Below are 27,767 nucleotides of genomic sequence, written 5' to 3'. Positions count from 1 at the left end.
CAAAGGCAATGAACTTAAAGCTAGATGAAGGTATGAGATGTACGTGCAAGAACTACTGCTGTTGTTATTGTTAATACTGGATGTTGTTCGAAAACAATAGACTCTCAAATTATATATTTTTATAAGAAAAACTGTGCAAAACTTTCAGTTCATACAGAGGTCAAATGTTAAAATTGTTCCTCTATTTAAAAAACTTATAGAACATTAACTTGTTGCATTCCGTGTGTCTTTGCCACAAGTTCCTGAAGGGAACACGGATTTGCTTTACTAACTCTGCATGGCGATTCAGTAATGACCATTAGAGCTTGTCTGTTTCTCTTAATTAGTGGCCTGCTAATATCTGAAGGGCTGTTTTTCAGAAGAAGTAGGCTTGCACAAAAGTGCTAACTGTGCTGAGTCCTTTCTAAGCATGTACTTTGTTTAAATAAATATCCCAAATTCCTTTAAAGAATTCTTCCTGAGAAGCAGCTGAAAACATGTTTTCTCTTTGGGCAATTTGCCTATGTATTCTGTAGAAAAATTTCTCGGGGTGCTGTATTCTTATTTTATAGTATCTGAATGGGGTCTGGTTTCATGATCCTATAATTATTACTTCTCATTCTATTTCTACTTTGTTACTGAACTGCTCTCCCCCCTTGCCCCCCCCCCAAGAAGAACCTCATGTACAAAATGTCTCTGCTTAATTTATTCCCTGAAAAATTTTGCTTCCACTTTTGTGTACTTTTGGATTACTGATCTTTTTTAGCCCTCGTTAGAAGATTGTCTTATGAATCTTACGCTTATCTGGTTTTGTTTGCTTGCTCTGCTTAATGTATGAAAACTTTCTAGGAGGGGTTCATGGTCCAGGGTGCTTTTAATGTGGAAGGAGACCACTGCCAAACCTCATTCCCTTGGGGAGAAATGCAGAAGTATTTCCTTTCCTAAACCAAATAGGACGTGCACACCTGGCTGAATCTGAGAGTCTTTGTTCCTGTGTGGGCTTTAATGGCACCTGCAATATATCATTCTGATTTCTCCATTCTGTGCACTTGAAGGTCAGCCTGAAAGTGAGTGGAGAACCCTCAGCTGAGCTGGGTGGTGAAGCTGAAGTCAGTAGGAGGAAATTCTGGTCCTTGATATCCTGCAGTTTTCAAGTAGCTGTTTAACTTCTTTCTTCTGAGCAAGAAAGTAAATTCTGATTTATGCTGATAGTCATTCTGATAAAAATACTACTACTTTTTCTCCTATACCTCATCACAGATTTGATGTCTGAGTGGGTGTGACTAGAGGGTTGTCTCTTAACATCCATCGTGTAGCTTTAGGAAAGCTTGCAGAATGGCTATGTGACTGTATCTGTACCCTTCATCTACAGATCAGGGCATGAGACTTTGACAGTATCATGGTGCCCACCTAATGGGGAGACAGGTGGTGAGTTATTCTTTGGTCATTTATGTATTTTATTGTTAAATTGTATTTGTACTAAATCGTACTAAAAAAGTGTAGTATTTTAAATGTTAAGTAATGCATTAAAATCCTGTTGTGAACAAGGTTGCTTTTAATGTGCTGGCAGGTTGAGGCTTGTAGAAGGGAATGTTTGATTTACTGGGTGAAGGGAACATATTACAGCTGCACTATCAGAAACCCACATGCCAGCAGCACTAGGGAGAGGCAACAAGAAAGTAAGATACTAATGAGAATCTGTTGTTTTGCTGTGTTACGTAAAGTACAGAAATAAATTCTTTATCCTTTCTGATTCTATAGTTAATGACCATTTTCCTGGTTGACTAACATGGCACAGTGAGCAGAGGATGGGGAAGGCAACTGGTTTGATTTTCCCCTTTGGCTCAAGTCAACTGACGTGTCCTTCAGCAAGGGCAGGTTGTTTCATTTTTGAATTTGAGGTTCATCCCTTGCAATTGTAGTGTAAGTTCTTTCCTGACTGTGGGTATATGGTACAGAATCAAGGGCCCTGATTTCATATGACAGCTGTAGATACAGTAATGAGTTTATAGTAAGGCATGACAACTGCCGCAATATCTGTTTGTCGGTTTTTTGTGTGTTTGTTTTTTAAAGAAGATAGTTTCAGTCTCTCAAACTACAAACCTGGCCAGGGATGCTGTGAACCAACCTTTGGTTCTAGGAGGAGCTTGATTGAGTGCAGAGGTGGTTCTCCAGCTCAAGTGGGTGGGAAGAGTTTTGCTTTTTATGCCTTTGAGTTGGTCCTGCTGTCACTGTGAAGTTTGGGGTGGTGACAATACACAGCATAGTATCAACCATGTGTGATATGGTTCTTCCTGTTGCCTGGAATCATTTGCTAGCTCATTTCATCCCTTCAGTGCTTGATTCCCCAATGGCGCTGAACGCAATTGCTGCACTGTTAGGATGAATTTGATGTCAGAAGTGTCTGACAGCTCAGCAGAGAAAAGGTTATGCTAAATACTCTCTTTTTGTTTTTATTTCTATGACAAATAACTTTGACCTTCAGAACAGTGAGATTGGGAAGTTTTTGTACTCCAAAATATTATGTCAGTTTCATAAGCTCAGAAGCTGGACTACACTCAGTCTCCAGGCTTCCTTCATTTCTGTCTAAACCCTGGATCCTCTCCATCTATGGAAGTATGATTAACAGATAAAAAGGAGCAGAGAACAAGCGAGAGAAATTCATGGACCTGAAGTCCACTGCTGCTAAACAAGCCCAAATTGTCCCACAGGTGTTATTGTCTAGAGCTTTGACTGAACTAATGCAAAATATTACATGCTGTGAAAGCAATGCTTTTGAAACAGCTGAACCTGCAAAGTGTGCTATTATCCAGATCCCGAGTTAGTGATTAGGTTAACAGTGCTTAATACTAGTGTCATGTTTGTACAAGCATCAGCTGGTCTTCCAGTAAGTATCTGTTGACATCTAGGCTTTGGAACCTTGTTAGGAAGAAATTCCTCCATGTGCAACATCTTCCAGTAGCCCCAGCTTGGCACCATCACCAGACTGCCCAAGGCGGTCTCACTGTCTTCTGTGCAGTAGCAGTGAAGGCCAAGAAGTCCTCTTCAAGGAACGCTGTGTCAGACAGGCTGCCCTGGAAACAGTTAACTGGAGAGAATGGGGGCCAAGTATCTGTGGCTATCTTCAGAAGCTGAGTCCTGTTCCAAAACACCTTGAATTGAGTAAATTGTATCTCAGCCTTATCCAGGCAGCCAACAGCTCCCTGAGGAGTGAGATTAGGTAAGAGCCCATCCTGCTGTGTAAACCCAGCCCCTAAGGTCTGGCAGCTTTGTAAGGGTGTGCCATGCTGAACATATTTGTATAAGCTCATAAATGCTTTGGAAGATTTTATTGCAAACATAGGCAGGAGAACCTTTGTACTGAGTGTTACCTTGCCCATCATGGAGGAAAGGAGAGCCGGAGAACAACTCGCAATGTACATCTTTACTCTTGTTTTCAGAACAATTCACAAAGACTACAGGAAAAGAATTTGACAAAAATACAGAATTTTTTCCTCTTTCCACATCCATCTGGACTGTCTTGACAGTCACAGTGGCTGATGTCTCCTTGTACTGCTTAAATTGAGTTAGGACAGTTATAATAAGATTTTACTATTAGGTAGTGCCTCTTACAAACAAGTGCACTCTGACATGAAGCCCCTTTTGCTGGAGAGAGATATAACTCAGGGGAAGCATGTGGTTGGGATACCTCAGTTCCAAGTGAGGATTGTAAAGGGCGATAGCATGCATCATTGCAGTAAACAGACATTTATCTCCTAGAGAAACACTGATATTTTCCTAACACAGGCCTTGCTTCAATTTGGTGTTCCTTGGTTGGCTGCTTTCTACTGAGGACCAAACGGAGCATGTGGCTGTCGCTTTCTGTTTGGTTTAAGTATCGAGGTGACTGGCACCAATGCAAGAATTTATGCTTATGTATGACATCTTTGTTAAAGGCAACCGAAGTGCTTTACATGAGGAATACTTGTGTATCTGATCAGTATTGATATTTCTCCTTCAGAGCGAGATCAAGTGAGCTGTCGGTTGTGGATATGCTTGCTGTCCTTTCTCTGCTTCCTCCAGCCAGCTCTAATAAGCAGATTGAGGAGAACACACACAAATTTGTGTGTAATGTTCTGCTCTAGTTGCTAGATCAAAGCACCAAGTAACTAAATACCTTATGCAACCAGGACTGCAGGAGAGTCATCTTCCTACCAAGAGCCTGTCAGGTTCTGGTCCGTCACTGGTACATTTTGTTAGCAGGCGTGTACCCAATGTGCAGAGCAACCCTGCGATAAGACGGTTTCAATTTCTCTCTAAGTTATTTCACAGAGTGGAAAAATACATTGTGAATCAAGTGGAATTAATGATACTTCCTGCTTCCAGTATATGTTATTTCGTACTGAAAAAGCGTATAATGCCAAATGCTGCATTTAGACATTAATGTTCTTAATCTGGACAGAAAGCAGAAATCACAGTCCCAACCCCCAGCAAGATAAAGGGATTTTGTATGTTTATAGTGAGATGTAGAGTCAGGATGGAGTTGTTTCTTTGCATAACTGAGTTGCTGTATGTAAGTGAGGGAAACTAGAAGTGCTTTTATGACTGGATCTTGATGGGAAGAGCCAGAGTAGCCTGGCAGAAGAGCTATGTAGCTCTGCCTGGGTATAAGCCTTCTCCCATCTCATGCTCTCTGCTGTTGCATCCACTTTTGAGTGCTGTGCCACGACTTCTTCCCTCCCCGGGCCCGATCAAAAGGGCATTCCTCCACCACAGCCACCTTCCAAGTGACCTAAAATGAAGCATTTCTCACACAGGAAAGAAAACGAGTGCTGCAAGGTCAGGAAACACCTCATTTTTAATCCTGACTTTTCTGCTGGCTGCCCATGCCAGGCTTGGATGAGTCAGTCTGCTGAGGTTGCTGTCTTTTGTGAGTTGCTGGTGTTTTCTTTAAAGTAGCAGCTTCAGGAGGGAAGTGATTGTGTAAGAATCTCACAATCTTTTCATCTGACCTTTTTTTTCTTCTTTCTTTTTTCCCTTCACAGCTGCAAAGGAAAAACTATGGTTTAAATACTAGAAATTAATACCCATGCAAATACTGATACATAGTCTAAATTTAATTTTTTTAAAATCTCTTGAGTTTTGGAGCTAGGTCGCAATGTTCTGTTTCTTCTGTTTGCTTATCTTTCTAATGGGGACAAGAAAAATAGTTTATAAAGAAAATCTGGCATTATGGCCTTATGTCTTGACAGATGTTAGATACTGAAGCTGTGGGAACCATAGGCTTAATTTCTGTTCCCAGCTCTGCCAGGCTGCATTACAGCAAGTTAGTCGCTTCGCTTTTCTGCACCCATTTTCCCATATGCCGCTTGTGTCACGGAGGTTGGAGGCATCTCGGGGCTGATGGTCTCTTGCTTTGTCTAGCATAGACCACGGTGGGGCCTCAGTCTCAATTCAGTAAGTCTTAAGACCTGTGATATCAGTAAATAGTTGGTGGTGTCGGGCTTGTGCGGTGCTGTTGGTGGAACAAAGCACCAGACTTTTGATTGTGGGAATTAAGCTATTTCATGGGATTTGGGGGGGGTTTAAGCATCGGAGCTCGGGAGGTTCTGCAGCATGGAATGTATTTCAAGTGTGAGACTAGACTTTTTGCAGTGTGAATCTTTTGTCTTTTCACCTTTACTTCTGGCAGACCCAATCGTAAGCCGCTGCCGGCCCTCCAAGCCCTGCCTCTGCCCAAGTGACTCACAATGAGCTTGTTTGCTTTAGCGGGGCCTTATCGGTGAAATGCTAAGAAATGCACCCGTGCTCGGGGTGTGCAGACTGAGGTCCCGGGCTCGGTGGCTGCCGGCGCTCCTGCATCTGGACTAGTCTGCACCTCTTCTGTCCTCCAGAAATTTGGGAGTGAAATGCACTCGTGTTTCGGGGGCGAGCAGGGGTGCGCGTGAGCTCTGCAGCAATCCTGATTTCTCCAGCTGGCATACTCCGAGAGTTTGAAACTCATCTTTCCTCCAAGTCTTTGCCAGGAGCCCCAACTTTGCTTGAACTGTCCCTAAAGAGAAGCTGTCACTAACAGCTTCCTCGACCCTTGCTGGTGTTACCTGCTGTCTCTTACCAGGCTCAAACTCAGCCAAAAGTCTGGATCAAAGATGCCAGCCCAGACCCGTGCTCTGGACTTTGTTGTGCACATGACAAAGCAGAGGCAGGCGTGGGCAGAGGAGTTTTGCTGGAGTGGCTTATTATGAGCCCAGCTGTGTGGAAACCCCATGTTGTGATTAACGTGTTAGGGAACAGGCAGAAAAATCCACCTTATTACACAACCCCATAGTAACTGATTAACTTGTCGCATTGTAAGTCTTGAAAGAAATTAGGAAGTAATTATTCTGCTGCACAATCTGTGCCAGCTCAAGCAAGGCCTGGTCTGAGCATTCGTAGGTTTAAATCATCACCGAAAAGGATGAATTTATGGATTCATTTACAGGCAAATCTTCATCCTGGTGAAGTCGGTCATCGGTGGAACCTGGGTGGCTACAAGTGATGTGCTCGTTTTACCAAGAAACCTGCTGCAGATGTTTATGGGCTGCTCCGAAGCATATCATCGCTGCCTTGCTGTACCGACGGTATTTCTTGCCATGCAGTTCTCATTCATCTGTTGCAGGTTGTGTTGTAACGATTGGGGTTGTTATTTCTGGTTGCAGATGAGGAACCTGGGTTGGGGGGATGTGACTTCTGCAGAGAGACTCAATGAATCATAAACCAAACCGTGAGCTGAACCCCGACTGAGGGCTGCAGACGCGTCGGTGTGGTTTCCAGTAGGAGCAGGGCTCGGGTACCGATTTCCCCATGAAAAATGCAGACCGTCCCACGCAGAAGTGGACTCCGGTCACATGCCTCTTTTTCACGCTTTAACGATGAAGGTAGAGCAAAGCTAGCAGCTAACTGCAGATCACAGGGCGGGTGTCCTTGCCGTTTGATCCCGTTGAGCCGACTGAGGGGCGGACGAACCCCTGTGTTGGTCTCTGCGTGGCCCTTTGGGAGCCTTTGCTGAGCCCCTGGAAGGCGCGTGGGTGCTGAGGCCCCTTCCTCGGAGCGGGGCCCCCTCAGCTACCTGCTCCCGTCCTGAAAATCCCCCGCGGAGACACGGAACCGACAACAAGACGTGCAAAGGGAGGCCGTGGCGGCGGCGGCCCGGGGCTCCCCCGCGCTGCCCGGGGCGCGGACCCGCCCTGCTGCCGGCGCTCGCCGGGGGCGGGGAGCGGCGGCCGGCGGAGCGGAGCGGAGCGGGGCCGGGGCCGGGGCCGGGGCCGGGGCTCCTGCGGCAGCGGCGGGCGAGCAGCGAGAGCGGCGGCAGCCTCCCGTGAGTAGCGCCCGCTCCCCCCGGCCCCCCCCCCCCCCCTTACAGCATGTGAACGCTCACCGCGGGCTTTGCTGCTGCCGGTCGGACTCCTCTCCGCTACGAGCTGCTTTCTGTCCGGGACGCGCCGGAGCCGAGGCAGCAGAGCTCCCCCCCCTCCCGTCCCCCCCCCCAGCCCGGGCTCGCGTTGAACATGGAAGGAGAGGGGCGGCTCGGAACAGCGCGTTACTGCTCGCTGCTGCTGCGCCCGGGCTCGGGCAGGTCTGGAGCGCGACTGCCGCTGGTTTCAGGGTAATGAAAATACTTCATGCGCCGGGAAGTTCTCGCTGCAGGAAGCGCAGTGTTTTGCACCCAGGTCGCGGTGATGCGGTGCCAGCCGGGGTCTTTGCAGGGGGATGCGACGGAGCGGTGACGGGCCCGGGCGCGGGTCAGGGCCGCGCTCAGGGCCCCGCTGCCTCGCCGTGCGGCCCGGTGACCCGGCTGCGGGTGCCGGGTTGGGTGCTGGGTGCTTGCCGAGGGCTTTGACCGCTTCTGATCGGGGATGCGGTGCCGGTGTGAAGCATCGCCCTGCCTATGCGTTCATCCACGCGCGCTCTTGGACGAGAGGAATGTGGCTCATCAGTTCAGCAGGTTTGTGTGTGCAGTAACTGAAGAAATCCTGTCCCTGCCTTCGCCCCGCTGTTCGCTAAGGGAAAGGAGTTGCCAGAGTTCTATATTGCATGCAGATTTTTTTTCTCGCGTCCAGAGAAAAACTTCAGGATGTGAAACCTGAAGAGGCTTTTGCAACAACAAATTTGCCTCATTCTGGTAGATGAACAACTTGAACTGCAGAAGGTCTGGTCCAGCTCCTGGGGAGCCCGTTGGGATCGCGTGCATTAGTTGCAGGCACAGGAGGCCAATCCTGAAACTCGGATACCCGACTGCCAGGAAACCCGGCTCCCCGTTCGCGGTGCGGCACGAAGGCTTCCTGCTCCTATCTGCCTGCCGCGAGCGAACGTGTGACTTTTATTAGTTGCACCAGTTTCTTCCCTTTACTTAAGGCAATAACTAGTGAATCAGGCAGGAGGAGGAAGCTCCCTGCGCGGAGACCCGGAGCAGCCCGAGCGACGCGCCGAGAGCGGCCCCGGCTCAACGGAGCAGCTCCGCGCTCGAGGGCAGAGCCCGCAGGTGCCGAGCAGCCCGGGCTCCCGGGGCGGCCGCTCGCCTGCGCTCCCGTGCCCTGCTCCGAAGCGTGGCCGTGCCGCGGGGGATTTGGTCGGGCCGGGCTGGTGGCCCTGACCTTCCCTGTTGTCAGTGACGTGAGAGAGGAGAAAAATCCAGCGGCAGCGACTGTGCTGCTTGTACTGAGAGTCACAGAAGTCGGGAAACGCAGCCAAAATCGATGGTGCTCGTAGGCCCCTTGCAGGGAGAGATGATGTGAGGCATGAATGGAGATCACAGAGGGGGAAAGCGAGGAAGAAAAGCTGCCGGGATGTCTGAGTCATCCGTGTTCCCACTGCCATACATAGTTCCCTGTTTTCACAACCACCTCTATGAAGCACAGAAGTTATAACATAACGCGGTTCCCGGGGGCCTGGACAGCCGACGCTTCGCCCTTGTCGGCGGCCGGGGGCCGGCTCCGAGCTGGGGACCCCCCCGCCGAGATGATGCCAGGGTGTGAGCGGCCGAAGGAGGGTGCCTCCACCTTCATCGTCGCTCCCGTTTGGATGAATCCATCCCGTCTAGCATCAGCTTCTCTCCTAACTGCGGCACGGCCGTGTGCTTGCAGAGGAGGCGACCGCGGCGGTGCTTGGCTGTGCGCAGGCCGAGGGGCCGGGACGAGCCGGACGGGCCGTCGCAGCAGCGCGGGGGGCTCGTGCTGCCTTCTGCCTGCCGCGCCGTGATGCGGCTTTGCAGGCTGCACTGCCACGTGGAAACCCAAATAGTTATTTGGAAAGACAGAGGTTCCCATTTACCCGTAGTCTGTAATGGGCGCCCCAGAGCTCTTGGCCCAGCAAATGTATTCCTCTTCCTAAGGGAAAAAAGAGCATCCCCCTGGCAGGGAACAGGGGCTGGGTTGATGCATGTGCTCCGGTTCGTGCTGATAAACGCAGACAGCCGCTCTCGGGCACGAAAGGCAGCTCAGGGTGCGAGCTCGTTGCAGCCTCCCGCCGTGCCAGCAGCCGCCGTCGGGGCCGCTCGGTGCGGCTCTCCGGGAAGGGCGAACCCAGACGCAGCTCTGCCCGTGGCCCTGAGCCTGCGGGACGCAGCTGGGGGGCCTGGAGGCACCTCTGGATTTGCCGTCCTGCTCGGTTTGGTCCCGGTGTGCACGTGCCGCCGGGTAAGTGCCGTGGCTGCCGGCATCAGGGAGCCAGGGAACGGGGGGCCGCGAGGGAGGTGGGCAGCAACGGCCGGCAAAGTGGCTCTCTGGTCCTGGAAGCCGGTCCTGGTTTGGGCAACCCATTCGTAAGTGATACCGGATTTTGGTCATGGTTTATTCTGGCTGGAAAGGCAGGCAGCGTAGAGGATACGTGATACGGTCCAAAGCGTTTGTCTGTGTGTCCTTTTGTTGATTGTTGCTGATTTAATTGCAAGGCTGAATTTGTGCTCAGTAACGCCTTTCTCCCTCTCTGATTACAAGTGCTTGATAGTATTTTAGCAGCTCTTTGCCCTTGAGACAAGTTTCCTATATGCCTAAGCGAAGTGCTGGGTGTCTTTGCTGGGTTTCCCCTCTTCCGTTTGGGCCGTGCCCTTCACGAGGGTCACTGACAGCCAGGAGCCCGGAGGGGTGTGAGCACAAATACGGGTGCGCAACTCCGTTTCTGCGCTTCCGAAAACCTTGTTCTTGCTCTTCATTATTAGACCCCCCCGCGGAAAGCTGCTCTGCTCAACACGTGTAACTTGCCAGCCCTTTTATAGGGAAGGGATGTGAACTGCCCAAACTGGACGGGAAAATCCCCTGCGCTCTGGGAAACGCTGGAACGGGATCTGGTTCCAGATCTGCCCCGTGCTGCTGATGTTGGATAACTTCATGCCGTTCTCCAGCTGGATGCAATGCTTCGCTACTGGTTTCGTGGTTTTTAACCAGTCTTGTTCTGGTAACGTGGAACTGGGCTACTGAGTTCCTCGTCTCTGCGCAGCCCGGGAGAGCGGGGCTTAGGCTGGCTGTGGCTGAGCGTCTCGGTGCTGACGTGTGAGCTGTGCCCAGGTGTGAAACCAGCTTGGAGGGATTTGGTTGCCCTTCTTGGGGAGCAGATGCCATTTTACAAAAGCCTGGCGCGTGGCACTTGTTAACAGTCTCTTTTTCGGCCTGAGAGGCCAAAGATGTCCTGCGTGCGGATGAGATGTGCTCGCGGCACAGGTGAGAGCTCTGCAGCGTTTCTCCGCAGCGAGAAGCCCGCAGCCCCGAGCTGGAAGCTCGTGCGTTCAGCAGGCGCGATGTTTGCTCAGTATAATAGCAGCGTGCTTTCCAGCAGCATCTGTCCGGCAGTGCTTTGCGGTGGCATTTCAAAGCGCGCCAGGCAGCCCAGCCGCGGGGACGAGTCCCGAGGAGCGGGGACGTGCTGCAGGCAGGGCTGGGGCCGCGATGCCGAGCTCGGGTCTTTGTAGGGGAGAAAGCTCTTGGACCACGCTGCGAGCACGTGGGAACGCACTTCTTTCTACCCACCAGCCTCCTACCTAGAGTGATTTCATGGCACTGCTTTAACTTTGTGTTAGAGGGAAGATATTTCAGCATGTTGATTAAATGCCTGCACCGTGCTCAGTCCCTGGCGAGGAGCAGTCTGTCAGATCCAATCTGCGCAGCACACAGCGAGCACACCAACATCCCCATTCCTGTTTTAAAAAGTAGAGTATGTTGAAATCTGCCTCCGCTGCCTGTTTTCTCATGCAATAGAGTGTAAAAGTCCTCCTTGCCCGAGGGGCAGCTCCAGGGCACGTGGTGGCGGGGGGCAGCTCCCTCCCGGGATTTCCGGGGCTCTCCCTGCAGCCTTGGGGAGCTGCCAGCCCCTGCCCGCGCCCCGCTGCTCTCCCCGCCGGTTCCCCTCCGTCTCCGGGCTCTCCGGATTCCTGGCCGATGCGTAAGGGCCTCCCCAGGGTTCCTGTTCTGCCTGTTCCCGCTGCGAGCGAGCGCCAAGCCCGTCCGCAAACGCCGTGAGCGGCGACGAGGGTCCTGCCCGCGCGGGCCGCGTCCCGCTCTGCTCCGGGGGGGGGGGGGGGGTCCCTTTGCAGCAGGACGCTGCAGCCGCAGCACCGATTTCCTGAGGCCTGAAGGGCTCCTTGAGAAGGGCTCGGTTTTCCTCTGTGAAGATGCCACGGACTCCGGCGTGGAGATGGGCGAGGGCAGGGCTGAGCCGGGCGCCCGGCAGGTACTCGGCACCTCTCGCTCTCCTTGCCCGCTCCGCTCGGCGCCAGCGATGGGCTGGGGGGATCGGAGGAGCTGCGCTTGGGACGTCTGGGCTCGTCCTGGCTTCGGGTCTTTGTCGCTCTGAGTTTCCCCTTCTGCAAAAAGGCTTTATCGTGACGCACTTTGCAAGGAGCAAAGACAATTTTTAGTCCAGCGGAGTAGCTCAGCTGGCCCGAGTGGTGGCTTGGAAGGTCCCGGACCACCCCAGGAGGTGGGTTTATCCAGCACTGAACTAGCAGCGTAGCATTCCTCTATCTTCTCTTTTTCTATTTCCTCTTTTTCTTTCCCAAGAAATCCTGTTCCTTGCCGTTTCTGAGGAGCTCTGGAGCTATAGGGAGGACGCAGAAAGCACATGTCTCACTGCAGGACGTTGATACCGGATTCAGACCGATTCCAGCAAGAGTTCGACTGCCTTAGTCGGGGTTTTGATGTCTGGAAGTGGTGGAGCGCCTTTTTTAGTGACTATAGTTACCTACGCTGTTTAAAGTTACGTTTACCAGAGCCACTGAAAACTTTGGCCCTAAAAGAAACCAACGTCTGCTGTGCTGTGATTTCTTTTCCACACCGCAGGCCCTTGGGGGTTTTCTCCTTTCTAATTGGCATCGATTTGGGATCTGCCTTCCCTTTAACATGGCAAGAGCGAGCGGTTGGACCTTGCAGACCGCTGCCTGTTTCCGACCTTTAAGTAAAAGGGTTAATGCTGCAATTCCCAGGCAAAGAGTGTCAGTCCTAGCTCTGTCCCTCCTGCTTCGGGGCATTTATGAGTTGCGGCTGGAGTAAAGCAGATGCCCTGGCAGGAGGTCCGAGCGGCAGAGCCTTTCTGCAGCAGGGTAATTCCCTGAGCCGCTCCGGCCTTTCCGCAAACGGCACATCCAGCACGGTACGGAGCCTGCTAACCATTCCTGCAGGAGCCTTGCTGAGCCCGGTTTGCTTTCTAAACTCTGGCGCAGAAACCCAGCTCTGCACCCGCCGTCTCCCGCTGTCTCCCGCCGCGCGGTTCGGCTGCGGCCGCTTGAGCAGGATCCACCTGAGCGTCACCACGGCTTCCCTGCGGAACGTGCTTCCACGGTACTCGGAGAAGTTCTGCAGCGGAGCTGGATCCGGACCTGCGCGAGCGTCACGTGGAAAGATCTGCTGCATCCTGCTTTCCTCTCTAGGGACGTGAACAGCTGCCGGGAGTTTTCCAAAGGTATCGCCGAAGAGCTGAATTAGCCCTGGAGCAACGTGGCCTTTTCTAGAGCGCGGCGCGGGCAGAGCGGGATCAGCTTCCCGCTGCACCGATGGAGGCAGGCAGTCCTCAAGGGCGAGCTGCTGCTTTTTGTGGTCCATTTGTGCAGATCGGTTTGCTGGGACTCCCTTGCGTCCGGCTGTCGGAGCAGCGGAGACCAGCTCTTGGGCAGCGCGATTTCTGTCCCCTTAAGTCTCGTTCACCCCCCGCCGTGAGTCATTCCTGCCTCCAGAGTCAAAAAAGTGCCTGGAGGCTTTTTTCTTCTTTCCGAATCAGTTTTTCAGGGTAATGTTTAACTGGAAAGCACACCTCCTCCCTGCCGTGCCCCTCGCAGGGTGCTCTCGGGGACGTGCCGGCGCCTGGGGTGCTCTGGGTGCGCGGGGAGCCGAGTTCAGGTGAGCTGGGAATCGGTGTTTCCTCGGCTCGCAGGAGCCGCTCGTATCACGTAAGCGGCATCTCTGGGATGCCCTGGTATGGCTGCATCGGACTGATGTAAAGCGCTCGGTACAGCGGTGCAGCTGGTCCCTTCCAGGACGCCTGGGACCTCCTGCCCTGTCTCCCTGTTATTTTGCTTTAAGTCTTGAGACACAGTTCTAACAGCATTTTTGGAAAATAATGAATTCTTTTCCCCCCAAAGCCAAGTAGCGCGCTGCACCTTTCCCTCTTCGTTGTAATAAGGCAGATCCCACAAAACTTCTTATTCACCAGCTCTTGATATACCATCCATGGATGATGGATTTAGCATCCTGTGTGTGTACAGTCATAAGTTAAAAATGTATAATGTATCTGGTCAAAAAGAGGCAATATTGAAAGAGAGCCTTTGAATTAAAAAAAAAATGTTGACAACAAAGGAAAACCTCTAGTATTCCTTTCAGGAATAAGCTGCAAAATTGCCCCCAGGTCTCTCTTGATAGCTGATTCATCACCCAGGCGTTGCATGTAAATGGGCAGTTTTGTTTTAAAATTTGATCTAATTCTTCTTAAATGAATCACTTCAGGTCTAAGTGATGAATTAGCTCAGTCTTCTGGAAATGCAGCCATTGGACCAAACGATTTCTAGTGAATGTCTTTTTGCAGAACCTTCCTAAATTACCGCAGCGCATTAAATTGAGCATTTAATGTGAGTGTGGCTGAGATTCTGCCCCGCGACCGGTGGGAAAACGCCTCCGTCTTGCCCCGTTTCCCTGTCCTGCCTGTACAGTCCTGCCCTGGAGGAGCTGGAGTTCCTTATGGTGTGAACGCGCTTTGCTTAACACGGTGGAGTTACTGCGGTTCACGTGAACAAGTGCGTTCACAGAGACGGAGAGGAGAGACGTGGGTGGCCCGGCACTTTCGGAGGAAGAGCAGAGCTGGGAAATCTGCAGCTCACCGCTCGGTTTAGATATCGCTCCTGGGCAGGTCAATGGCAAAGTCTGTCTGGTTTGAACTTTCAGACACGGCTTCCAAACCAAGGCGTTGGCACCTGGGGACCCGTCTTCAGCTCCAGCGGCATCTCCGTTGCTGCCATCCGCGGGAGCTGAGGGCCCTCGGCGCTCTCAGGATAAGGCCCGTCGGCCGAGCAGGCCGACTTTCTTGGGGTTTTTGTTGGTGCTGTTACTGCATAAAAGAGCTGCCTGTAGTTTAAGCAACTTTCTCTGTCCTAGCAAGGAGAAGAGATGCTTTTAATCTGTGTTTTAGCGACGGCTGAACCTGGGGAGCTCGTGCCAGAACCTGAGATAGATGCTTATAGAAAGGTGCTGGTCTGACAGCAGAGCGTATGCCTAACACCGCGCTCAGCACAGAGCTGTGCTGTTTGCCTGAAGCCACGTCTGTGCCTTAGCTCTTGCTCGCCAGCTTCAGCTCGGATTTTTTCCCCTTCCTCCCTCTCAGAACCTCGCCAGGTAAATTCGGGCACATTCAGGCCTCCTTGAAGCACGTTGTGTTTTTATTACTTTTTGAAAACTACGGTTTGCCTCACAACCCAGGCGGTATTCCCAGTTCTCATGGCTCTTTATGCTGTTGGAACGTGAGCCAGGTAGCACATGGCCGAGCTGGCGGCGGGGTGTGTTTGCGCTGAAGACGGAGGGTTTGCCAGGCTGCGGGGAGCCGAACCGAGTTTGTGCCTCTCATCTGAGCCGGTTCCCGTTCCCGCGCTGCGCCGTGAATGTGCGATTGATTCCCCTCACCTGGAACGCAGCAGGGAACAATAAAACGCCCCAGTTCAAACCGCTGAGCATCCCCTGGGATCCAGCAGAGCAAACCGTGTTGCAAGGCCGGAGGGTGCCGGGCGATCGGCTGGAGCAGGAGCAGAGCCTGGTGCTGACGCCCGAGCCGCGTTTTGGGGAGGGGAGGAAAGCTCCATGCTCGCTTACAAGGATTTACTGCTTCCTTGGATGAGATTTTGCTGCTTTTGCTGCTTTTGACAAGTGTTTGTGATTTTGCTGCTTTTGACAAGTGTTCGGTTTTCTGCTTTCTGTTTCCTACGATGAAAATATTATCTGTGCAAAGGAAGAATAAGTTGTGGAACTGAGATCCTGGTTCACAACTGATATATATTACTGCTGGAGAAATGATAGCTGCTTGGTGTCTAGCTGAAGGCCCCCAACACAGCAAAGACCACCTTGTTTTGCACGGCAAAATGCTGAATTCTGTGTGTCTTTCCAAGCAGCACCTGCCTTCCCCGGCAGGAAGCTGCCCCTCGAAGCCCGGCTCTTACGGGAGACCTCAAACAAGCCTCTCTGTCCCCTGCCACCCCTCTTCTGCAGGTGCCAGGTGCTGCAAGCGGTGGCAGGAGCCGGGTGACGGATCGGCTCGGGTCCCGCTCTAAATGAACGCGGCTATTCAGCCTGCAGCGCCGCGGGAGCGGGGAGGCAGGACGGCTTTATAAATGGGGGCTTTGCTACCCGTTGCCAAAACAACCTCTGCGCTGTATCTGCCAGCGTGTTTTAAGTGGAAACGTGCCCAAGGCGTCACTCTGTGGAAACGTTTCCAGCTCCGTAATATGTAGATGCAAAAGTAACCGGCGGCGTGTGCCTCCACCCCCAGCCTCCCGTCCTGTGCGTGGAACCAGTGGCTCTCAGAAAGCAAGGTGCGTATGCACAGGGGATGCACAGCAGGAATGTCCTGGGGTTGCCGTGCCAAAGTCCGTCGCTTCTCCCCCGTTAGGCAGCTTTTACTCGGTGCTCTTCAGCTCCAGATGTTTTTCTCAGCAGAGCGGGAGTCGGTCTGCAGCCTCCCCGAGCCGATGGGCTCCCACGGACTCCCGGGGCTTTGCTGGGTCCTTGGGTTTCCCGAGACGAGCCTGGTCAGGGATAAACCTGCAGATTCACAGGTGAGGAAGGAGCAGAGGCTTCCTGCCTGGTGCCTCCCACCCGGGCCGGAGACAGGGAAGCCCAGGCCTGCTCAGTCGCTGACTGCCTCACCGAAGCGCAGTGCATATACCATCCAGGAGATCAGTTTTGATGCATTTTTTCATTTTGCATCTTGGACTGTTACAGCTTGTAGGACAAACTCGTTCCCCTTGAAAGCAGGCGGTTTAGTTGACGACGACAAACGTTTTCTGGTTATAGGTGACTCACGCACAAACAGCTCACCTCTACCAGCCTGGTTTGAACTAGATGGAAGTCAGCACGTGTGACTATTACAGGGCTACAAACAAGACGATCAGCCTTCTAGTTTGGGATTTTTATTTTTGTAGCCACAGCAAGAGGAAAATGCCTCTGGGAACCCGGCATTTGCGCCCTCCTAGGCAAAAGCAACAGGGCGAAAGCTGGACCTGCCTTTTTCTGCTTGTGTCTTTAGGGGCAATACTTGCTTGGCTTTCCCCGGCTTGCAGGGCCCAGGTTTCGGTCAGCCCTCCCTGCTCTCCCCCGGGGCCGGAGGGTCTCTGCGACCTCTGCTTGTAGACGGGGACCATCTTCATCAGCGCGCAGAGCTGTTGTCCAAGCCTCGGTGTCGTCTCACAGGTTCCATCAACGCTCGTGCAAATCCTTTCGCTCTGCTATACGATAAGGCCGAGCGAACTCGTAACACAAAATATCTCTTCCAGCGTGGAGGAGCTATGAGCGCAGTGGATGATCGTGTTGCTGAAGTAACTTGGCCTCGGCTAAACAAAGGCATCATTCAGTCAGAGGAGAATGACCCCGTTGCAGATTCCGAGACAGAGTTATTTTTGCTTTTTAAATTAAAAAACTCAACTCTTTTTAACTCGAGAGGATCGAACCGTTTGACTGAGTCATCCTTGCAGTTCTGGTGTTTCATATCCAGGCAAACGTGGAAGCAGCGACTTCCTGCCAGTTACTGATCTCTCATTCCTAGTGTATCTATGTTTTTTTTTCCTTCACCCCACTGCAACAAAACCCTGCATGTAAAGAGCAATCCGAATTGCTCCCTCCTTGCCTGCCAGAATTGCACCTTGCGATCGCAGTCGCCCTATTTGGCGGATGCTGCTTTAGAGCATCGGTCGGAAAGCCTCGGTAAGGGGCAGGGGAGAAGGACAAGACGTGCAGTGGACAGGTTAACTGAGCCGGTACCTTTTCAGCCATTACCTGGTTGTTTGCATGTGTCTCGGGAGGCGGCTGCCTTTCGGATTTGCGGTTCTCTTCATTACTGACCAATTTCTTTCCGCTTCATCATCTGGCTGTTCTGTATCTTGTACTATGTAAAATTAAAGCTACTAAGCACATGCCACAAATCCACGCTGTCCCAAAGGAGGACAAGAGATGGTAGCACAGTCTTGCTTGATGTATATATGGGGGGGCATCTGAAAGGGGAAAGTTGCAATATCAAGTGCTGCAAAGAATAATTTCATTTTGGACTGGTAATTTGCAAGCATTAGCTCTCGGAAGCCAAGGGTTGAAATGGTTTCAGGGATCTGTTTGAAGTGGTGTTCACACCCTTCTCCAACTGAAGGATTCTTTTAATGGCTAAGGTTGCTGGTCATGCTTAGGAAAACATGGGAAACACTAATAAAATCAGTAAGCATACAGACTGCTCTTTCTAGAACTGAAATTTTACCCTACCAAAACGCAGCAGCAGGTATGTTTTCAGCTGTCCACCGGCAGGCTTGTCCTCTTCCAGTAACAGACCTGAAATGACACTGGTATGGGCGAGCGGCTTTTCCAGGGCTCGCGCGTCCTTCCTGCCACGGGCATGTTGCGATGTATTTTCTGCCTGTGGATAACCATTGTCGGCTTTGCGACTTTTGGAGCTTCATGTTATGGGAATTAACTGTTTTTCTTCCATGTTAGACAAATGAAGCTACTTTAAATCCTGTTCTATAAAGGAGTTTTTAGACCTTTCTGTGCTGTAAGGATTTTCTGCCCCTTTAAAGTGTTATCGATGGAATCGCTCGCTTTGCTAAACCTCACGATTCCCACAAATGAGAAGTATCCTCACATCACTTGTCAGCAGTGATTTAATAACAGGAAAGCTGACTTTTCCCCCTCTTTAAAGACACGTTGCTGAATACTGAGTGCATAATTCTTCACCGATAATGTAAACACCTCTGTCAATCTGCTTTGGGATGGAGGATTGCGGGGGCTTGGGGTCTTTCCTCTCCCCCCTGCCCTCTCACGCACCGATTTGCTCGGTATCCTGAGTCTCATACTCTGAAGTGACAGCCTAAAATCCTAAAGCATCTAAAATACAGACATTATTGCTGTTATACAAGTTTTGGAGAAATATATGGGTAATGATATTATTGTGTTTATATCTTATTTTATCCTATTAATACTAAGCAGTGTATATTCTAAGAAAAAATGCTCGGGACTGGACTGTAGCAAAATTTCTATTGACTTCAGTTGGGCCAGGTTTTCACCACAGAGAAAATATTAAGAACCGCAGTTCACGAACCCCATTTAGTAGCAATTAAGTAACACTCAGTCTTTAATAGGTAGCTGCCTAATTATCACTGAATTGTGCTGTCATGTTTTGGTTAACACTTTGTGAAATCATTCTTCATTCTTCTTCTGTAGCTGAAGCAAGATGACGACAGCCGCACCACTGATCAATAATACTGAGTTCCCAGTAAATGTGACCACAAAGTCTCAAGGACAAAGTCTCTATCAAAGTAAGGAAAATAATGGGGTGACATGTTTTGTTCCTGGGCTGTAATTACCATATCTTGATTAGATCAGCAGCCATGTCCAAACTTATACGCGTTCATTTGCTCTTGTATTTGTTAAGTATAAATGAGACAAAGAGCACAGGGTTTTTTGTATCCTCTAGTTCTCGTGTGGTACCTGGATGCTTTGGTGTTTTGGCTTAGCCTTCCCCTTCCTTTCTTGCTCTCAACTGTTGCATCCCAAATTGTTCCCCTGAACAAAAAGTAACAAACTGAAGTGAGATTTTCTGCGGCTTTTCAGTAAGGAACTTGGGCTTAGCAAACTTCGAACACTACAATGGCAACTTTTTAAATAAGACTTTTTTGCTTTCTGCTTCCCTGCTAGGTTCTGGAGCAATAGTTGCTGCCATCGTAGTAGGAGTGATTATTATTTTTACAGTGGTTCTGCTCATATTGAAAACATACAACAGGTATGTGGCTGAATTCTTAACTTCGCTAAGGCTAGACAAGATAAAGCCAAATCGCTGCTACATGTATACTCTTAAAGGAGAACTCTGACTGTCATGTGCTCGACTGAAGTGTCCCAGATCTCACAGTCAGTGTCCTGTGGCTGAATCGCTAAGAAGCGGGAGCAGGTACCTGGTGGAGGATGCTCTTTTTTTAGGGACTCCTGTTGACATAGGAAAGGTTTGCCGTGTGCATCAAGGCTGCCAGAGAGGAGTTTGGTTTCTCGCTTTTTAGGGCATTGGGTTAGACTTGCACATCTGTCCTGGAAGCACTGACTTGCCATTTACCATCTCTGGGATGAAATCCTGGCTTGTATTCACCTCTCAGTAGCTGCTCAATGCAACTTGCTTCTGCTAGCATCTTCCCAAAATTTACCTCGGGAGAGAGCACAACAAACGCCAGCGCTGGTGACACTTTCCTTTCTACCTTTACAGACACATGAGAGTGAAGCGAGAGCTGGAACCCAAAAGCACCAAAACCACAATTTCGCCTGCTTTCGGGCAGCACGGCAGCAGCGTTACTCAGCAGCCTACGGTGACGTTCGTACCTGTGGACGTCCACCTGCAGAACAGGTAACTGTGAAGGCCCATCCTGCCCGTGAGAGAAAGGAGCTGCAATCCCAATCCACACGGACCTGGGACTCCTCAGCAAGGCAGCACTGCGTTTGGGACGGTGTCTAGCTGTTGTTTTGCCTATCGAGTGTAATTAGTCCTGCTTTCTCTCTTTGGGAGGAAAAATAAAAGGCCTGGATCATTTTTGTATGGCTGAGATCAGCTGGTGGAGGCATGCAAATCACCAGGAATGTGAAGAGCCTTTTTACAGAGCTCTGAGTATGGAACGACCAAATAAACCAAGCCCGTTTCTGCTGGAAGAAAAGATGCACGCTCACATTTCGTGAAGCCCTTGCTTACTCATACAGTTTGAGCTTTTTCCTTCCTGCAGTGACTGATGACAACCAGGAAGAAAAATTGCAACTCTGGTTGAACCTGGGTTTGTGAAGATTTATGTGAAACAAGTTTGTAGTCTATTTTATACATGGTGGATAATATGTGAATTATCAAAACTGTATTTATCTTTACTCATCTTTCCTGTTTCCAATACCATATATGTATGGTTTTAGATAAAAAAAGCTACTTTGTATTTTGAAGAATTTTTAAAAAGTTTCTATAAACTTGGTAACCTACCAGTTTCCACATGAATCCTACTTTTAAGGGTTTTCACTCTGGCGCCAATAATTGCTCTAGGTTCATTACTGGAATTCCGTTAGAGTGTTTTGTCTTATACAAAAACTGAGAAGGTCTTTAACTGAAAATATAAAAATGGAAGCACAGTATAAAGCAAATGAAGCTCTGTGTGCTACTTTTCTACAACTCACTTCCTGAAATACTTTGTTCTGTAATGCAGATTAAGTTTGAACTATTTTTAGATTTTTTTTTTCTAAAAAGTAACTGAAAGTGATGTTGTTTTGCAAGTGTGATGATTGTGGGTGTACAGTAATGCACCAAAAAAATTCCCCAAAATATTTCACAGCCCACTGAGTGTGAACACACAGCTGCATTGTCAGACGGTCTGTGGCGGATTGTCTCCAGCCTGCGTATCAAAGCACCCCTGAAACACCGGCTGACAGGATGGATGGTAACGATTGGGAAGAAGTTGAGTAGCTAAACTCTCTCTCAAGCAGGAGTACATGAGGCGCTAAGAAATGTCATCTCCATCCTTTGATGGATCTTCTTAAATATTCATCTTAAATATTATGGAATTGCTCACTTGAATAGCTAGAAGTGTGCAATGAATACAGAGGTAACATTTTAGTCTGGATTTATTGTCTTAAGGGTGTCTTACCTTAAGACACTGCCAGAGGCTAGCTCTAAGCTATCGTGACCATTAGAGGGCTCCAGCGTTTGAAGACCTTAGTAAAGCTGTTAGGTATTTTAACACCTTTTTGTTATTCTTGACTAATTTAACTGATCACAAAGAGGCTGCAACTTTAAAGCAGTTTTTCTTTGTCTTGCAGCAGGTCACTCGCTATTCTTCCCAATGCTGTCACGAATCACGTCTCCCCAGAACAGTTCCACTCTTAAATTGTGCAGTGATTAAAAAAAAGCTGACAGATCTCAGAGCAAAGTGGTGATTGATTGGATCAATTTTTTTTTTTAATTTCAAGATGTGAAGACATCTCTAGGACAGGTCACCTTTACTAACTGGTATTTTTGTGCAGAAACTAAATGCAAACTCAATTACTTTGCAATAATGGAGCACAGTTTCTGAATTCCAAACTAAATATTAAGACAGCTGTTTGTGAAGTTTCTAAACCTTGTTGTAAATATTTTACTTGTCCTCATTCTCTAACTTATTTTGGTGGCAAGAATGATTGATATAATCATTCAGAAGGAACTGAGGAAGCCAATGGAATTTTTCTAAAAATGTAAAGGAGTTGCCCTCTTGTTTCTATCTATGAACATCTAAGGATTTCTTTTGAGAATATTCCACTGTATTAAAAAAAAAATCAAGATCTTCAGAAAAGATAAGCCCTGCCTCACTGTCCTTTTTTTTTTTTTTTTTTTTTTTTTTACACTATCAGTCAGACCTGCTTCTGGAAATTTTTGTTGACTTCACAGTTACAGAATTATTCTAATAAAAGAACCTAGATTGTAACCTAAATTATGCTTAAAAATTTAACTAGTATAATGACACCAGTAAGACCTTTTTGTTTCAGTTGGTTTATGCTGGTATAACCTGGAGATGCAATGCAAGGCATTTCACAACAGTGAAGTTTATTTTACTGGACTGAATTAGAGTAAACAATATTTCCACAAGCACTTCTGTATTGGCAGAAGTGTTTTACTCTCAGGGAGAGGGAAGAATAACTGCCTTGACCACACTAACATTGCTTCATCTGCAAAATTCAAAGTGTGCTCTGTTCTAGCAGTAAAATTTGTCTTATATTGGCACAGCCTGGGAGGCCTCTCCAACCCATTCTAAATCCAGCCAAGTCAGCAAAATCCTGAGTTTACGCTGACCCAGTGAAATCACCTTTTTAAGAAACAAAGAGCACTGTGTTTCCACAGTACTACCACTATAATGCTTGTGTAATGTGCTCTGGATTTAACAGTTGTCCAGGAACAGTCCCCCACTACCTGTGCCCCTGCAACAGCAACCACTGTAGTACCAATTTGTGATACTACCAGAAGCTGCGTGGTCTGAAAGCCGCTGTTCGTGGCACAGTGCCTCCATGTGCCTTTTTGATAAGCAATTCAACATAAGCAGACAACCTTTCCGTTTCCTTACTCCATTCTTTGGTTAAGGTTTTTCTCTTTTAAAAATACCGAAGGAGCAGCACTCAGCAATGACAATGAGAACATAGGGTGCACAGGTCACATCATGAGACATCGCTAAGGTCCTTAAAATTTTATAAGCGCCTATTCAGCAGTCAGTCTGCAGTTGGTCTTGCATGAATTAGTATTTTTTTCTTGTTCCTAAAAGTCTACTAGAATGTACAGATTTAGTAGGCTGGATCCTTGAGTATCGCAGTTGGCACTTTAACTCTGCTGATGCAAGTACTGTAGTAAAATATTTCAATTTTCACTTTTGGGTAAGTCCAACTTCCCAAAACGTCTGCAAGCCAGCTTTCAGCACCTTCTGGATACATCCAGTACCCCACGTCTGCGGAGTACATGGCTCCATCTAGTGTCCTCCTTCCAGTAACGGGCTGCAACTCTCGTGTTTCTCAACTGATCAAACGCTGAAATAATCCAAGGTGTGGTTACCGACTTTGCTCTCTTTCAGAAACTACCTCCATCCACAGCCCAATTCTCCTGCCCGCTATTCCCTCCATGTCAGATTTGTTAAGGTAGAACATTGTCTCAAATTTCTATGTGCAAAATGCAGAAAAGATGTGTTCATTTGAAGTTTAAGCAGTCAAAATATGAGTATCCTCAGATCCTGAGTCCCATGGCCAATTTTTTTTCAAAAAGGCATCTGTAAGCCCATGCATTTCCCATATGTGAAACTTATTAATGACTCCTGATAAAGTGGGAAGTTGTGTTGTGCTTTATTCAAGTATAAACTAACTTTATTCAGACTTAAAGGAAACCACTCTTTTTAAAGATACAGATCTACAAATTTCTTTTATATACAAAACAGGGCTGCTACTTAAGGTAATCTTGTATTAACCTCAGGGGACAGTAACTACTTTACTCTCCCCTGCTGTCCTATTGTGCATCTTTCTACAGCAATCTGCCCCACTAAAGGGTTTTGTTCGCACAAGCACATTCTGATTTATTTTTAATCGGGCTGGAGGACAAGACTGAAAATCTGCAGCAGGAGAGGTGACCAAAGCCCCACTGCGCACTGACTGCGCAGAGGTGAGCACACCCTGCCACGCGGAGCTTGACAAATCCCCTCCGTCGCAACGTTACTAGGAACCCCAGGGCCAAAGAGGGGCAGGTGGAGGCCCGGGCTGCTGTGCCGGAGGCAGCAAGGCCAGCAGCAAGGTCACCACCCCCTCGAAGCCGCAGCCACCGCTCCCCCGGCGGCGCGAGGGCCCTGCCCGCTCCTGCGGGGCCGTACCGGCGCCTCGGCCTGGAGGCCCCTGATCTGCCGAGGAAGAACCTGCCCGTGAGCAAACTCCTGCCCCCCACCTGAGGGGGGACGGGGCGGCTTTACCGCCCGTCTGAGGGCAGGTCGCCCGCCACGGCACCGCCGCTGAGGGAAGCGCCAACGGCCGTTAGCGCGCGCGCAGGCGCCGTTGCCCGGGCGGTCACCTGACGCGGGCTCTGCGCGTGCACCCGCACGCTCCGCCGCGCGTCAGCCTCTCGCGAGAGGAGAATTCTACACCTCCCCCCCTCGCCCCGCGGAAACGTCACGCTTTCTGATTGGCCGACTTCGGCGCGCGCACCGACCCTCCGAGGTCGCGCCCGCCAATTGCCTGGCGCCGGAGAACCTTTGCGGAGCGCTCGGCCCCGCCCCCGCGCCCCCTCCTCGCGCCGCGCGCAGGCGCGCCGCACTCCTCTCCTCCCCCAGCGCGGCGAGCGTGCGAGGGGGCTTGCGGGCGCGCGGTGCACGCCGGGACAGGGAGCGCGCCGCGACCAGGAGGAGGCGGAGGAGGCAAGATGGACGCGGGGTTCTTCCGCGTAAGTGCCGGCCTCGGGGGGGAGGCGGGCGGGCGCCGAAAGGGGCGGGGGAGACCCGGGGGGGGCCCCGCGCGGCGGAGCCGGGCTGCTGCGGGCCCCCCCCGGCGGCCGGCGAAGCCGCTGGCGCCGCGCTCCCCCGAGGAGCGCCGCCGTGCCCCCCGCCCCCGCCCTGCGCAGGCTCCTGTGAGGAGCCGCCGCGAAGAAAATGGCGGCGGGAAGGAGGCCGGTGCGGCTCGGCCCATCCGCGGCGCCGCGGGGCGGGGGAGAGAGGCGGGCAGCGGCCCCGCGGCCCCGGCCCCGCGCTTACCGGAGGGAGCGGCCGCTCCGTGCGCGGCGGGCGACACGTGCCCGCGGCACAGGCAGCCGCCGCCGAGGGCCGCGCTCGCCTGGCCCGGCCCCGCGGCCCGGTGCTTCCGCGGCCTGGCGCCGTCGCTTCCTGCCCGGGGCCTCGCAGCTGGGGGCCGTGCGGGGGCGGCCGGGCCTGTGAGCGCGCCGGAGGAGGAGGCGTCGCGCCGGCCGCGGCCTGCGCAGCGCGGAGTCCCTCCGCAGCCTCCCTGGCTCGCTCCCGAGCGAAAGTGGCGGCTTTTAAACACGAGGAAGCATGGGAGAAAACGCCGAGGGGCAGGTGGGAGGCGAACCTGCTTTTGCGGTGAAATGCTCTGTCGTGTCTGCCTTCAAAACAAATAAAGAAAAACGCCGTATGAAGAGAGAAATTTTAAAACTCATCACACAAAGGTTACTAAGTGCATTCAAACCAAAAGAAGAGTTATACTAATTTCTTTACGTTAGTGTTTTTTTTTACCATCCATTTTTTGCTTATGGTAGTACTACATTCTTTCAGAGAGAATTTCCATCTCTTCAACAATAACCTACATGGAATATTTCTTTTCAACCTTTTATCTCACTATTTGGAATTACTCTACTTTCTGTAGAGAGTAAATAGTTTTTCTAGTTGCTCGGTTTAGGATAGTGGAAAGTGAAGGCTATTAACCCCTGAGGTTAATACAAGATTCCCAGACAGTGAACAAATTAGGGTAATATTAAGAGGAGAAACATATAACAATAATGTTGTTTCTTTTTTCTTTTCTTTTTTTTTTTTTTAAGTTTCCTTGACAGTTTTGAAAACTGGCATGTATGAAACTGCTTAAATTTGTATGTCCAAGATTCATTCTCCCATTCAGCCCAGTTATTTTATATTCCTTCAGCTTGGATGCTTTTAAAGCATGAGGGCACATGTATCCCTTACACTTAATTCAGTTATACTACTAGCCTAGTAAAAACATGTCAAATACACACTAGGAGTTTGAAAAGAAGAAGCCGAAGAGAGAAATAATTGGAAGTTAAATCAACACTTGTCCTTTTTAATGCAGTTTAAAAGTTTACAAATCAAGTAGTTGTCACTGGTGAAATTACTGAGCCTAAAAGCTCTGAATTAGAAATTTAGTATCTTTTTTTTTTTAAACAGGTCTGCGAAGGATGACTCTGCGTGTGTTTTTAAAGTAACATTATGGCACTAAAGCATACAGCAGTGAACTCTTGCAGTCTGTTTTTTTTCTTGCTTCAGAAGAAAATAAAGTTCTTGTAGAAATAACAAAACTGCATCAAAGCAGCAATTTTGATTCACTTAGCAAGAAGGCTGCTGCTGTTAATTCTTTCTGTTCTTCATACTTCTGCAAAATTGTCAGTGTTTATTATGTTGCCTGGAAATTCCAGTTGCGTTGGATCCTGGTCTTGTTTGGTAGCCGTTACTGCTTGCCATGTGTTGTAAACTGATTAAGCAGAATTTCACTGCTTTTTATTTCTCTTTTGGGTAGGAAAAAAGATAATTAAATTTTTCTTTTAAAGAATTTTAATTTCTGGAGTCATCTTACAAATACCGCATTTGTTTCCAATGTGTAAAACACATAGTAGATTGCAGATATTATAAACAGGTTTTTTTAAAAGACTTAATCTTGGCAAGCGCCTGTGCCTGCGTCTGCCATTGTGCACTGCCAATCACTCTTTGGGATTCCTGTGTTCCAGCATAGCAAATGGGCACGTTAAGAGTTTCAACTCCCTTTCAGCATTTTGTGACTTTGTAGCACCTCACCTTGCCATTTCAGACTGCTTTCTGATTAAGTGCAGTGGTCATCTTAGAATTTGGGATTTTTCTTATTTCTTACCTTCCAGTTCCCTAGTAGTGTGTATTATTACTTGTATGTACCCACTTCTTCCATGCATAGGAAACTGCATGTATTAAATTTCTGTGTTTTGGAATAGTTGTATTGGTAGTTTCCTGAATAAGCTTCAGGTGTGAAGTGTGGGTTTGTTATGAATCGTTAACAAGTCATCAGTATTTGGATGCAGTTCTACACATAGAGTTGTGCGTGTGTGTTTCTGTTTAATTCTGTGCAAGTAAAGTTTCCAGAACTGGACTTTCAAGCCTTTCAGTTCTGAATGAATTAACCTATAGTTTCTGTTCATGGAAGTGGAACAGGTTGGTGAACTTTAACAGAGCATGATCAATAAAACAGTATTCTTTGTAGTCTTGTGAACTCCATGTTGGCTAATTCAGCTCAGAGAAACTTACCCAAAGCATTGTTAAATATGATTTTGCTCTTGAGCAGAGGAAAAAGAGCTTATTCCTTTTGAGGAGATTGCTATGAAAAGGACCAATGTTGGAAATGACAGTTTGACACTACCGTACTTTTAAATTTGTAAGTAGTTCTCCAGGAAGAGTATATGATTAAGGTGTCACAGTAGAGTTCAGAAGTCTGCTCACCCCTGAATCTTCAGCAGTAGGTGAAGACTGTAGTGCTGAAACTGAAGGCCACTGGAAAGGGCTTATTTGCATACAGAATGGTGTGACTGGTAATGCTGTGCAGTATCCTGTGCAAATACGTGGGAAAGAAAATGTGGGAAGCTAATCCTTAAAAATAGTTGGATGTCATTCAGGCTAAAAATGTTATTCCCTGTGCTATAGGGAACAAGTGCAGAACAGGACAATCGCTTCAGCAACAAGCAGAAGAAGCTGTTGAAGCAGTTGAAATTTGCAGAATGCCTAGAAAAGAAGGTAAGTTGATTGGGATGAGGTAGGTGGTAAGGCACATTAATCAAAGGCAAATCTGAATGGAGAAATCGGTTATCAGATGGTATATATAGGAACGTGAGGAAAATCATTT

General features: G+C 49.3%; 2 protein-coding genes and 2 long non-coding RNA genes across 13 annotated transcripts in view; 2 read left to right on the top strand and 2 right to left on the bottom strand.

Moving 5' to 3' along the window:
• The first annotated feature begins 682 nt into the window (after positions 1 to 682).
• On the top strand, positions 683 to 20,673 carry NCMAP (non-compact myelin associated protein). 5 transcript variants are annotated; one of them, XM_026098282.2, is made up of 4 exons: positions 683 to 1,046; positions 18,879 to 18,973; positions 19,353 to 19,437; positions 19,909 to 20,673. In XM_026098282.2, the coding sequence occupies exons 2-4, from the start codon at positions 18,889 to 18,891 to the stop codon at positions 20,048 to 20,050; spliced, it is 312 nt and encodes a 103-aa protein (XP_025954067.2). In that variant the 5' UTR covers positions 683 to 1,046; positions 18,879 to 18,888; the 3' UTR covers positions 20,051 to 20,673. The 5 variants fall into 5 exon arrangements, with proteins under 5 accessions (XP_025954067.2, XP_025954066.2, XP_064381184.1 ...); XM_026098281.2 differs by having other exon boundaries at positions 683 to 1,407; XM_064525114.1 differs by lacking the exon at positions 683 to 1,046 and adding an exon at positions 6,357 to 6,578.
• LOC135330689 (uncharacterized) lies at positions 3,389 to 7,455 on the bottom strand. The gene is made up of 2 exons (XR_010392684.1): positions 7,376 to 7,455; positions 3,389 to 5,003 (listed from the first exon to the last, which is right to left on the bottom strand). It is a non-coding gene; the product is annotated as an uncharacterized LOC135330689 (long non-coding RNA).
• A 2,074-nt stretch (positions 20,674 to 22,747) lies between the features above and the next one.
• Positions 22,748 to 25,184, bottom strand: LOC135330690 (uncharacterized). Its single transcript, XR_010392685.1, has 2 exons — positions 24,914 to 25,184; positions 22,748 to 23,216 (listed from the first exon to the last, which is right to left on the bottom strand). It is a non-coding gene; the product is annotated as an uncharacterized LOC135330690 (long non-coding RNA).
• Positions 24,458 to 27,767, top strand: part of SRRM1 (serine and arginine repetitive matrix 1) — a 19,285-nt gene continuing 15,975 nt past the window's right edge. For all 6 annotated transcript variants that reach the window (XM_064525080.1, XM_026098146.2, XM_026098143.2 and 3 more), the window contains exons 1-2: positions 24,458 to 24,606; positions 27,569 to 27,658. In XM_064525080.1, coding sequence (XP_064381150.1) covers positions 24,586 to 24,606; positions 27,569 to 27,658 — 111 coding nt within the window. In that variant the 5' untranslated portion in view covers positions 24,458 to 24,585. The remainder of the gene's footprint in view (positions 24,607 to 27,568; positions 27,659 to 27,767) is intronic.

Source organism: Dromaius novaehollandiae, chromosome 23, assembly GCF_036370855.1.
Source record: "Dromaius novaehollandiae isolate bDroNov1 chromosome 23, bDroNov1.hap1, whole genome shotgun sequence".
Classification (NCBI taxonomy): Eukaryota; Metazoa; Chordata; class Aves; order Casuariiformes; family Dromaiidae; genus Dromaius; species Dromaius novaehollandiae.
Note: the sequence above shows the minus strand (reverse complement) of the source record. Positions and strands in the feature narration are given on the sequence as shown.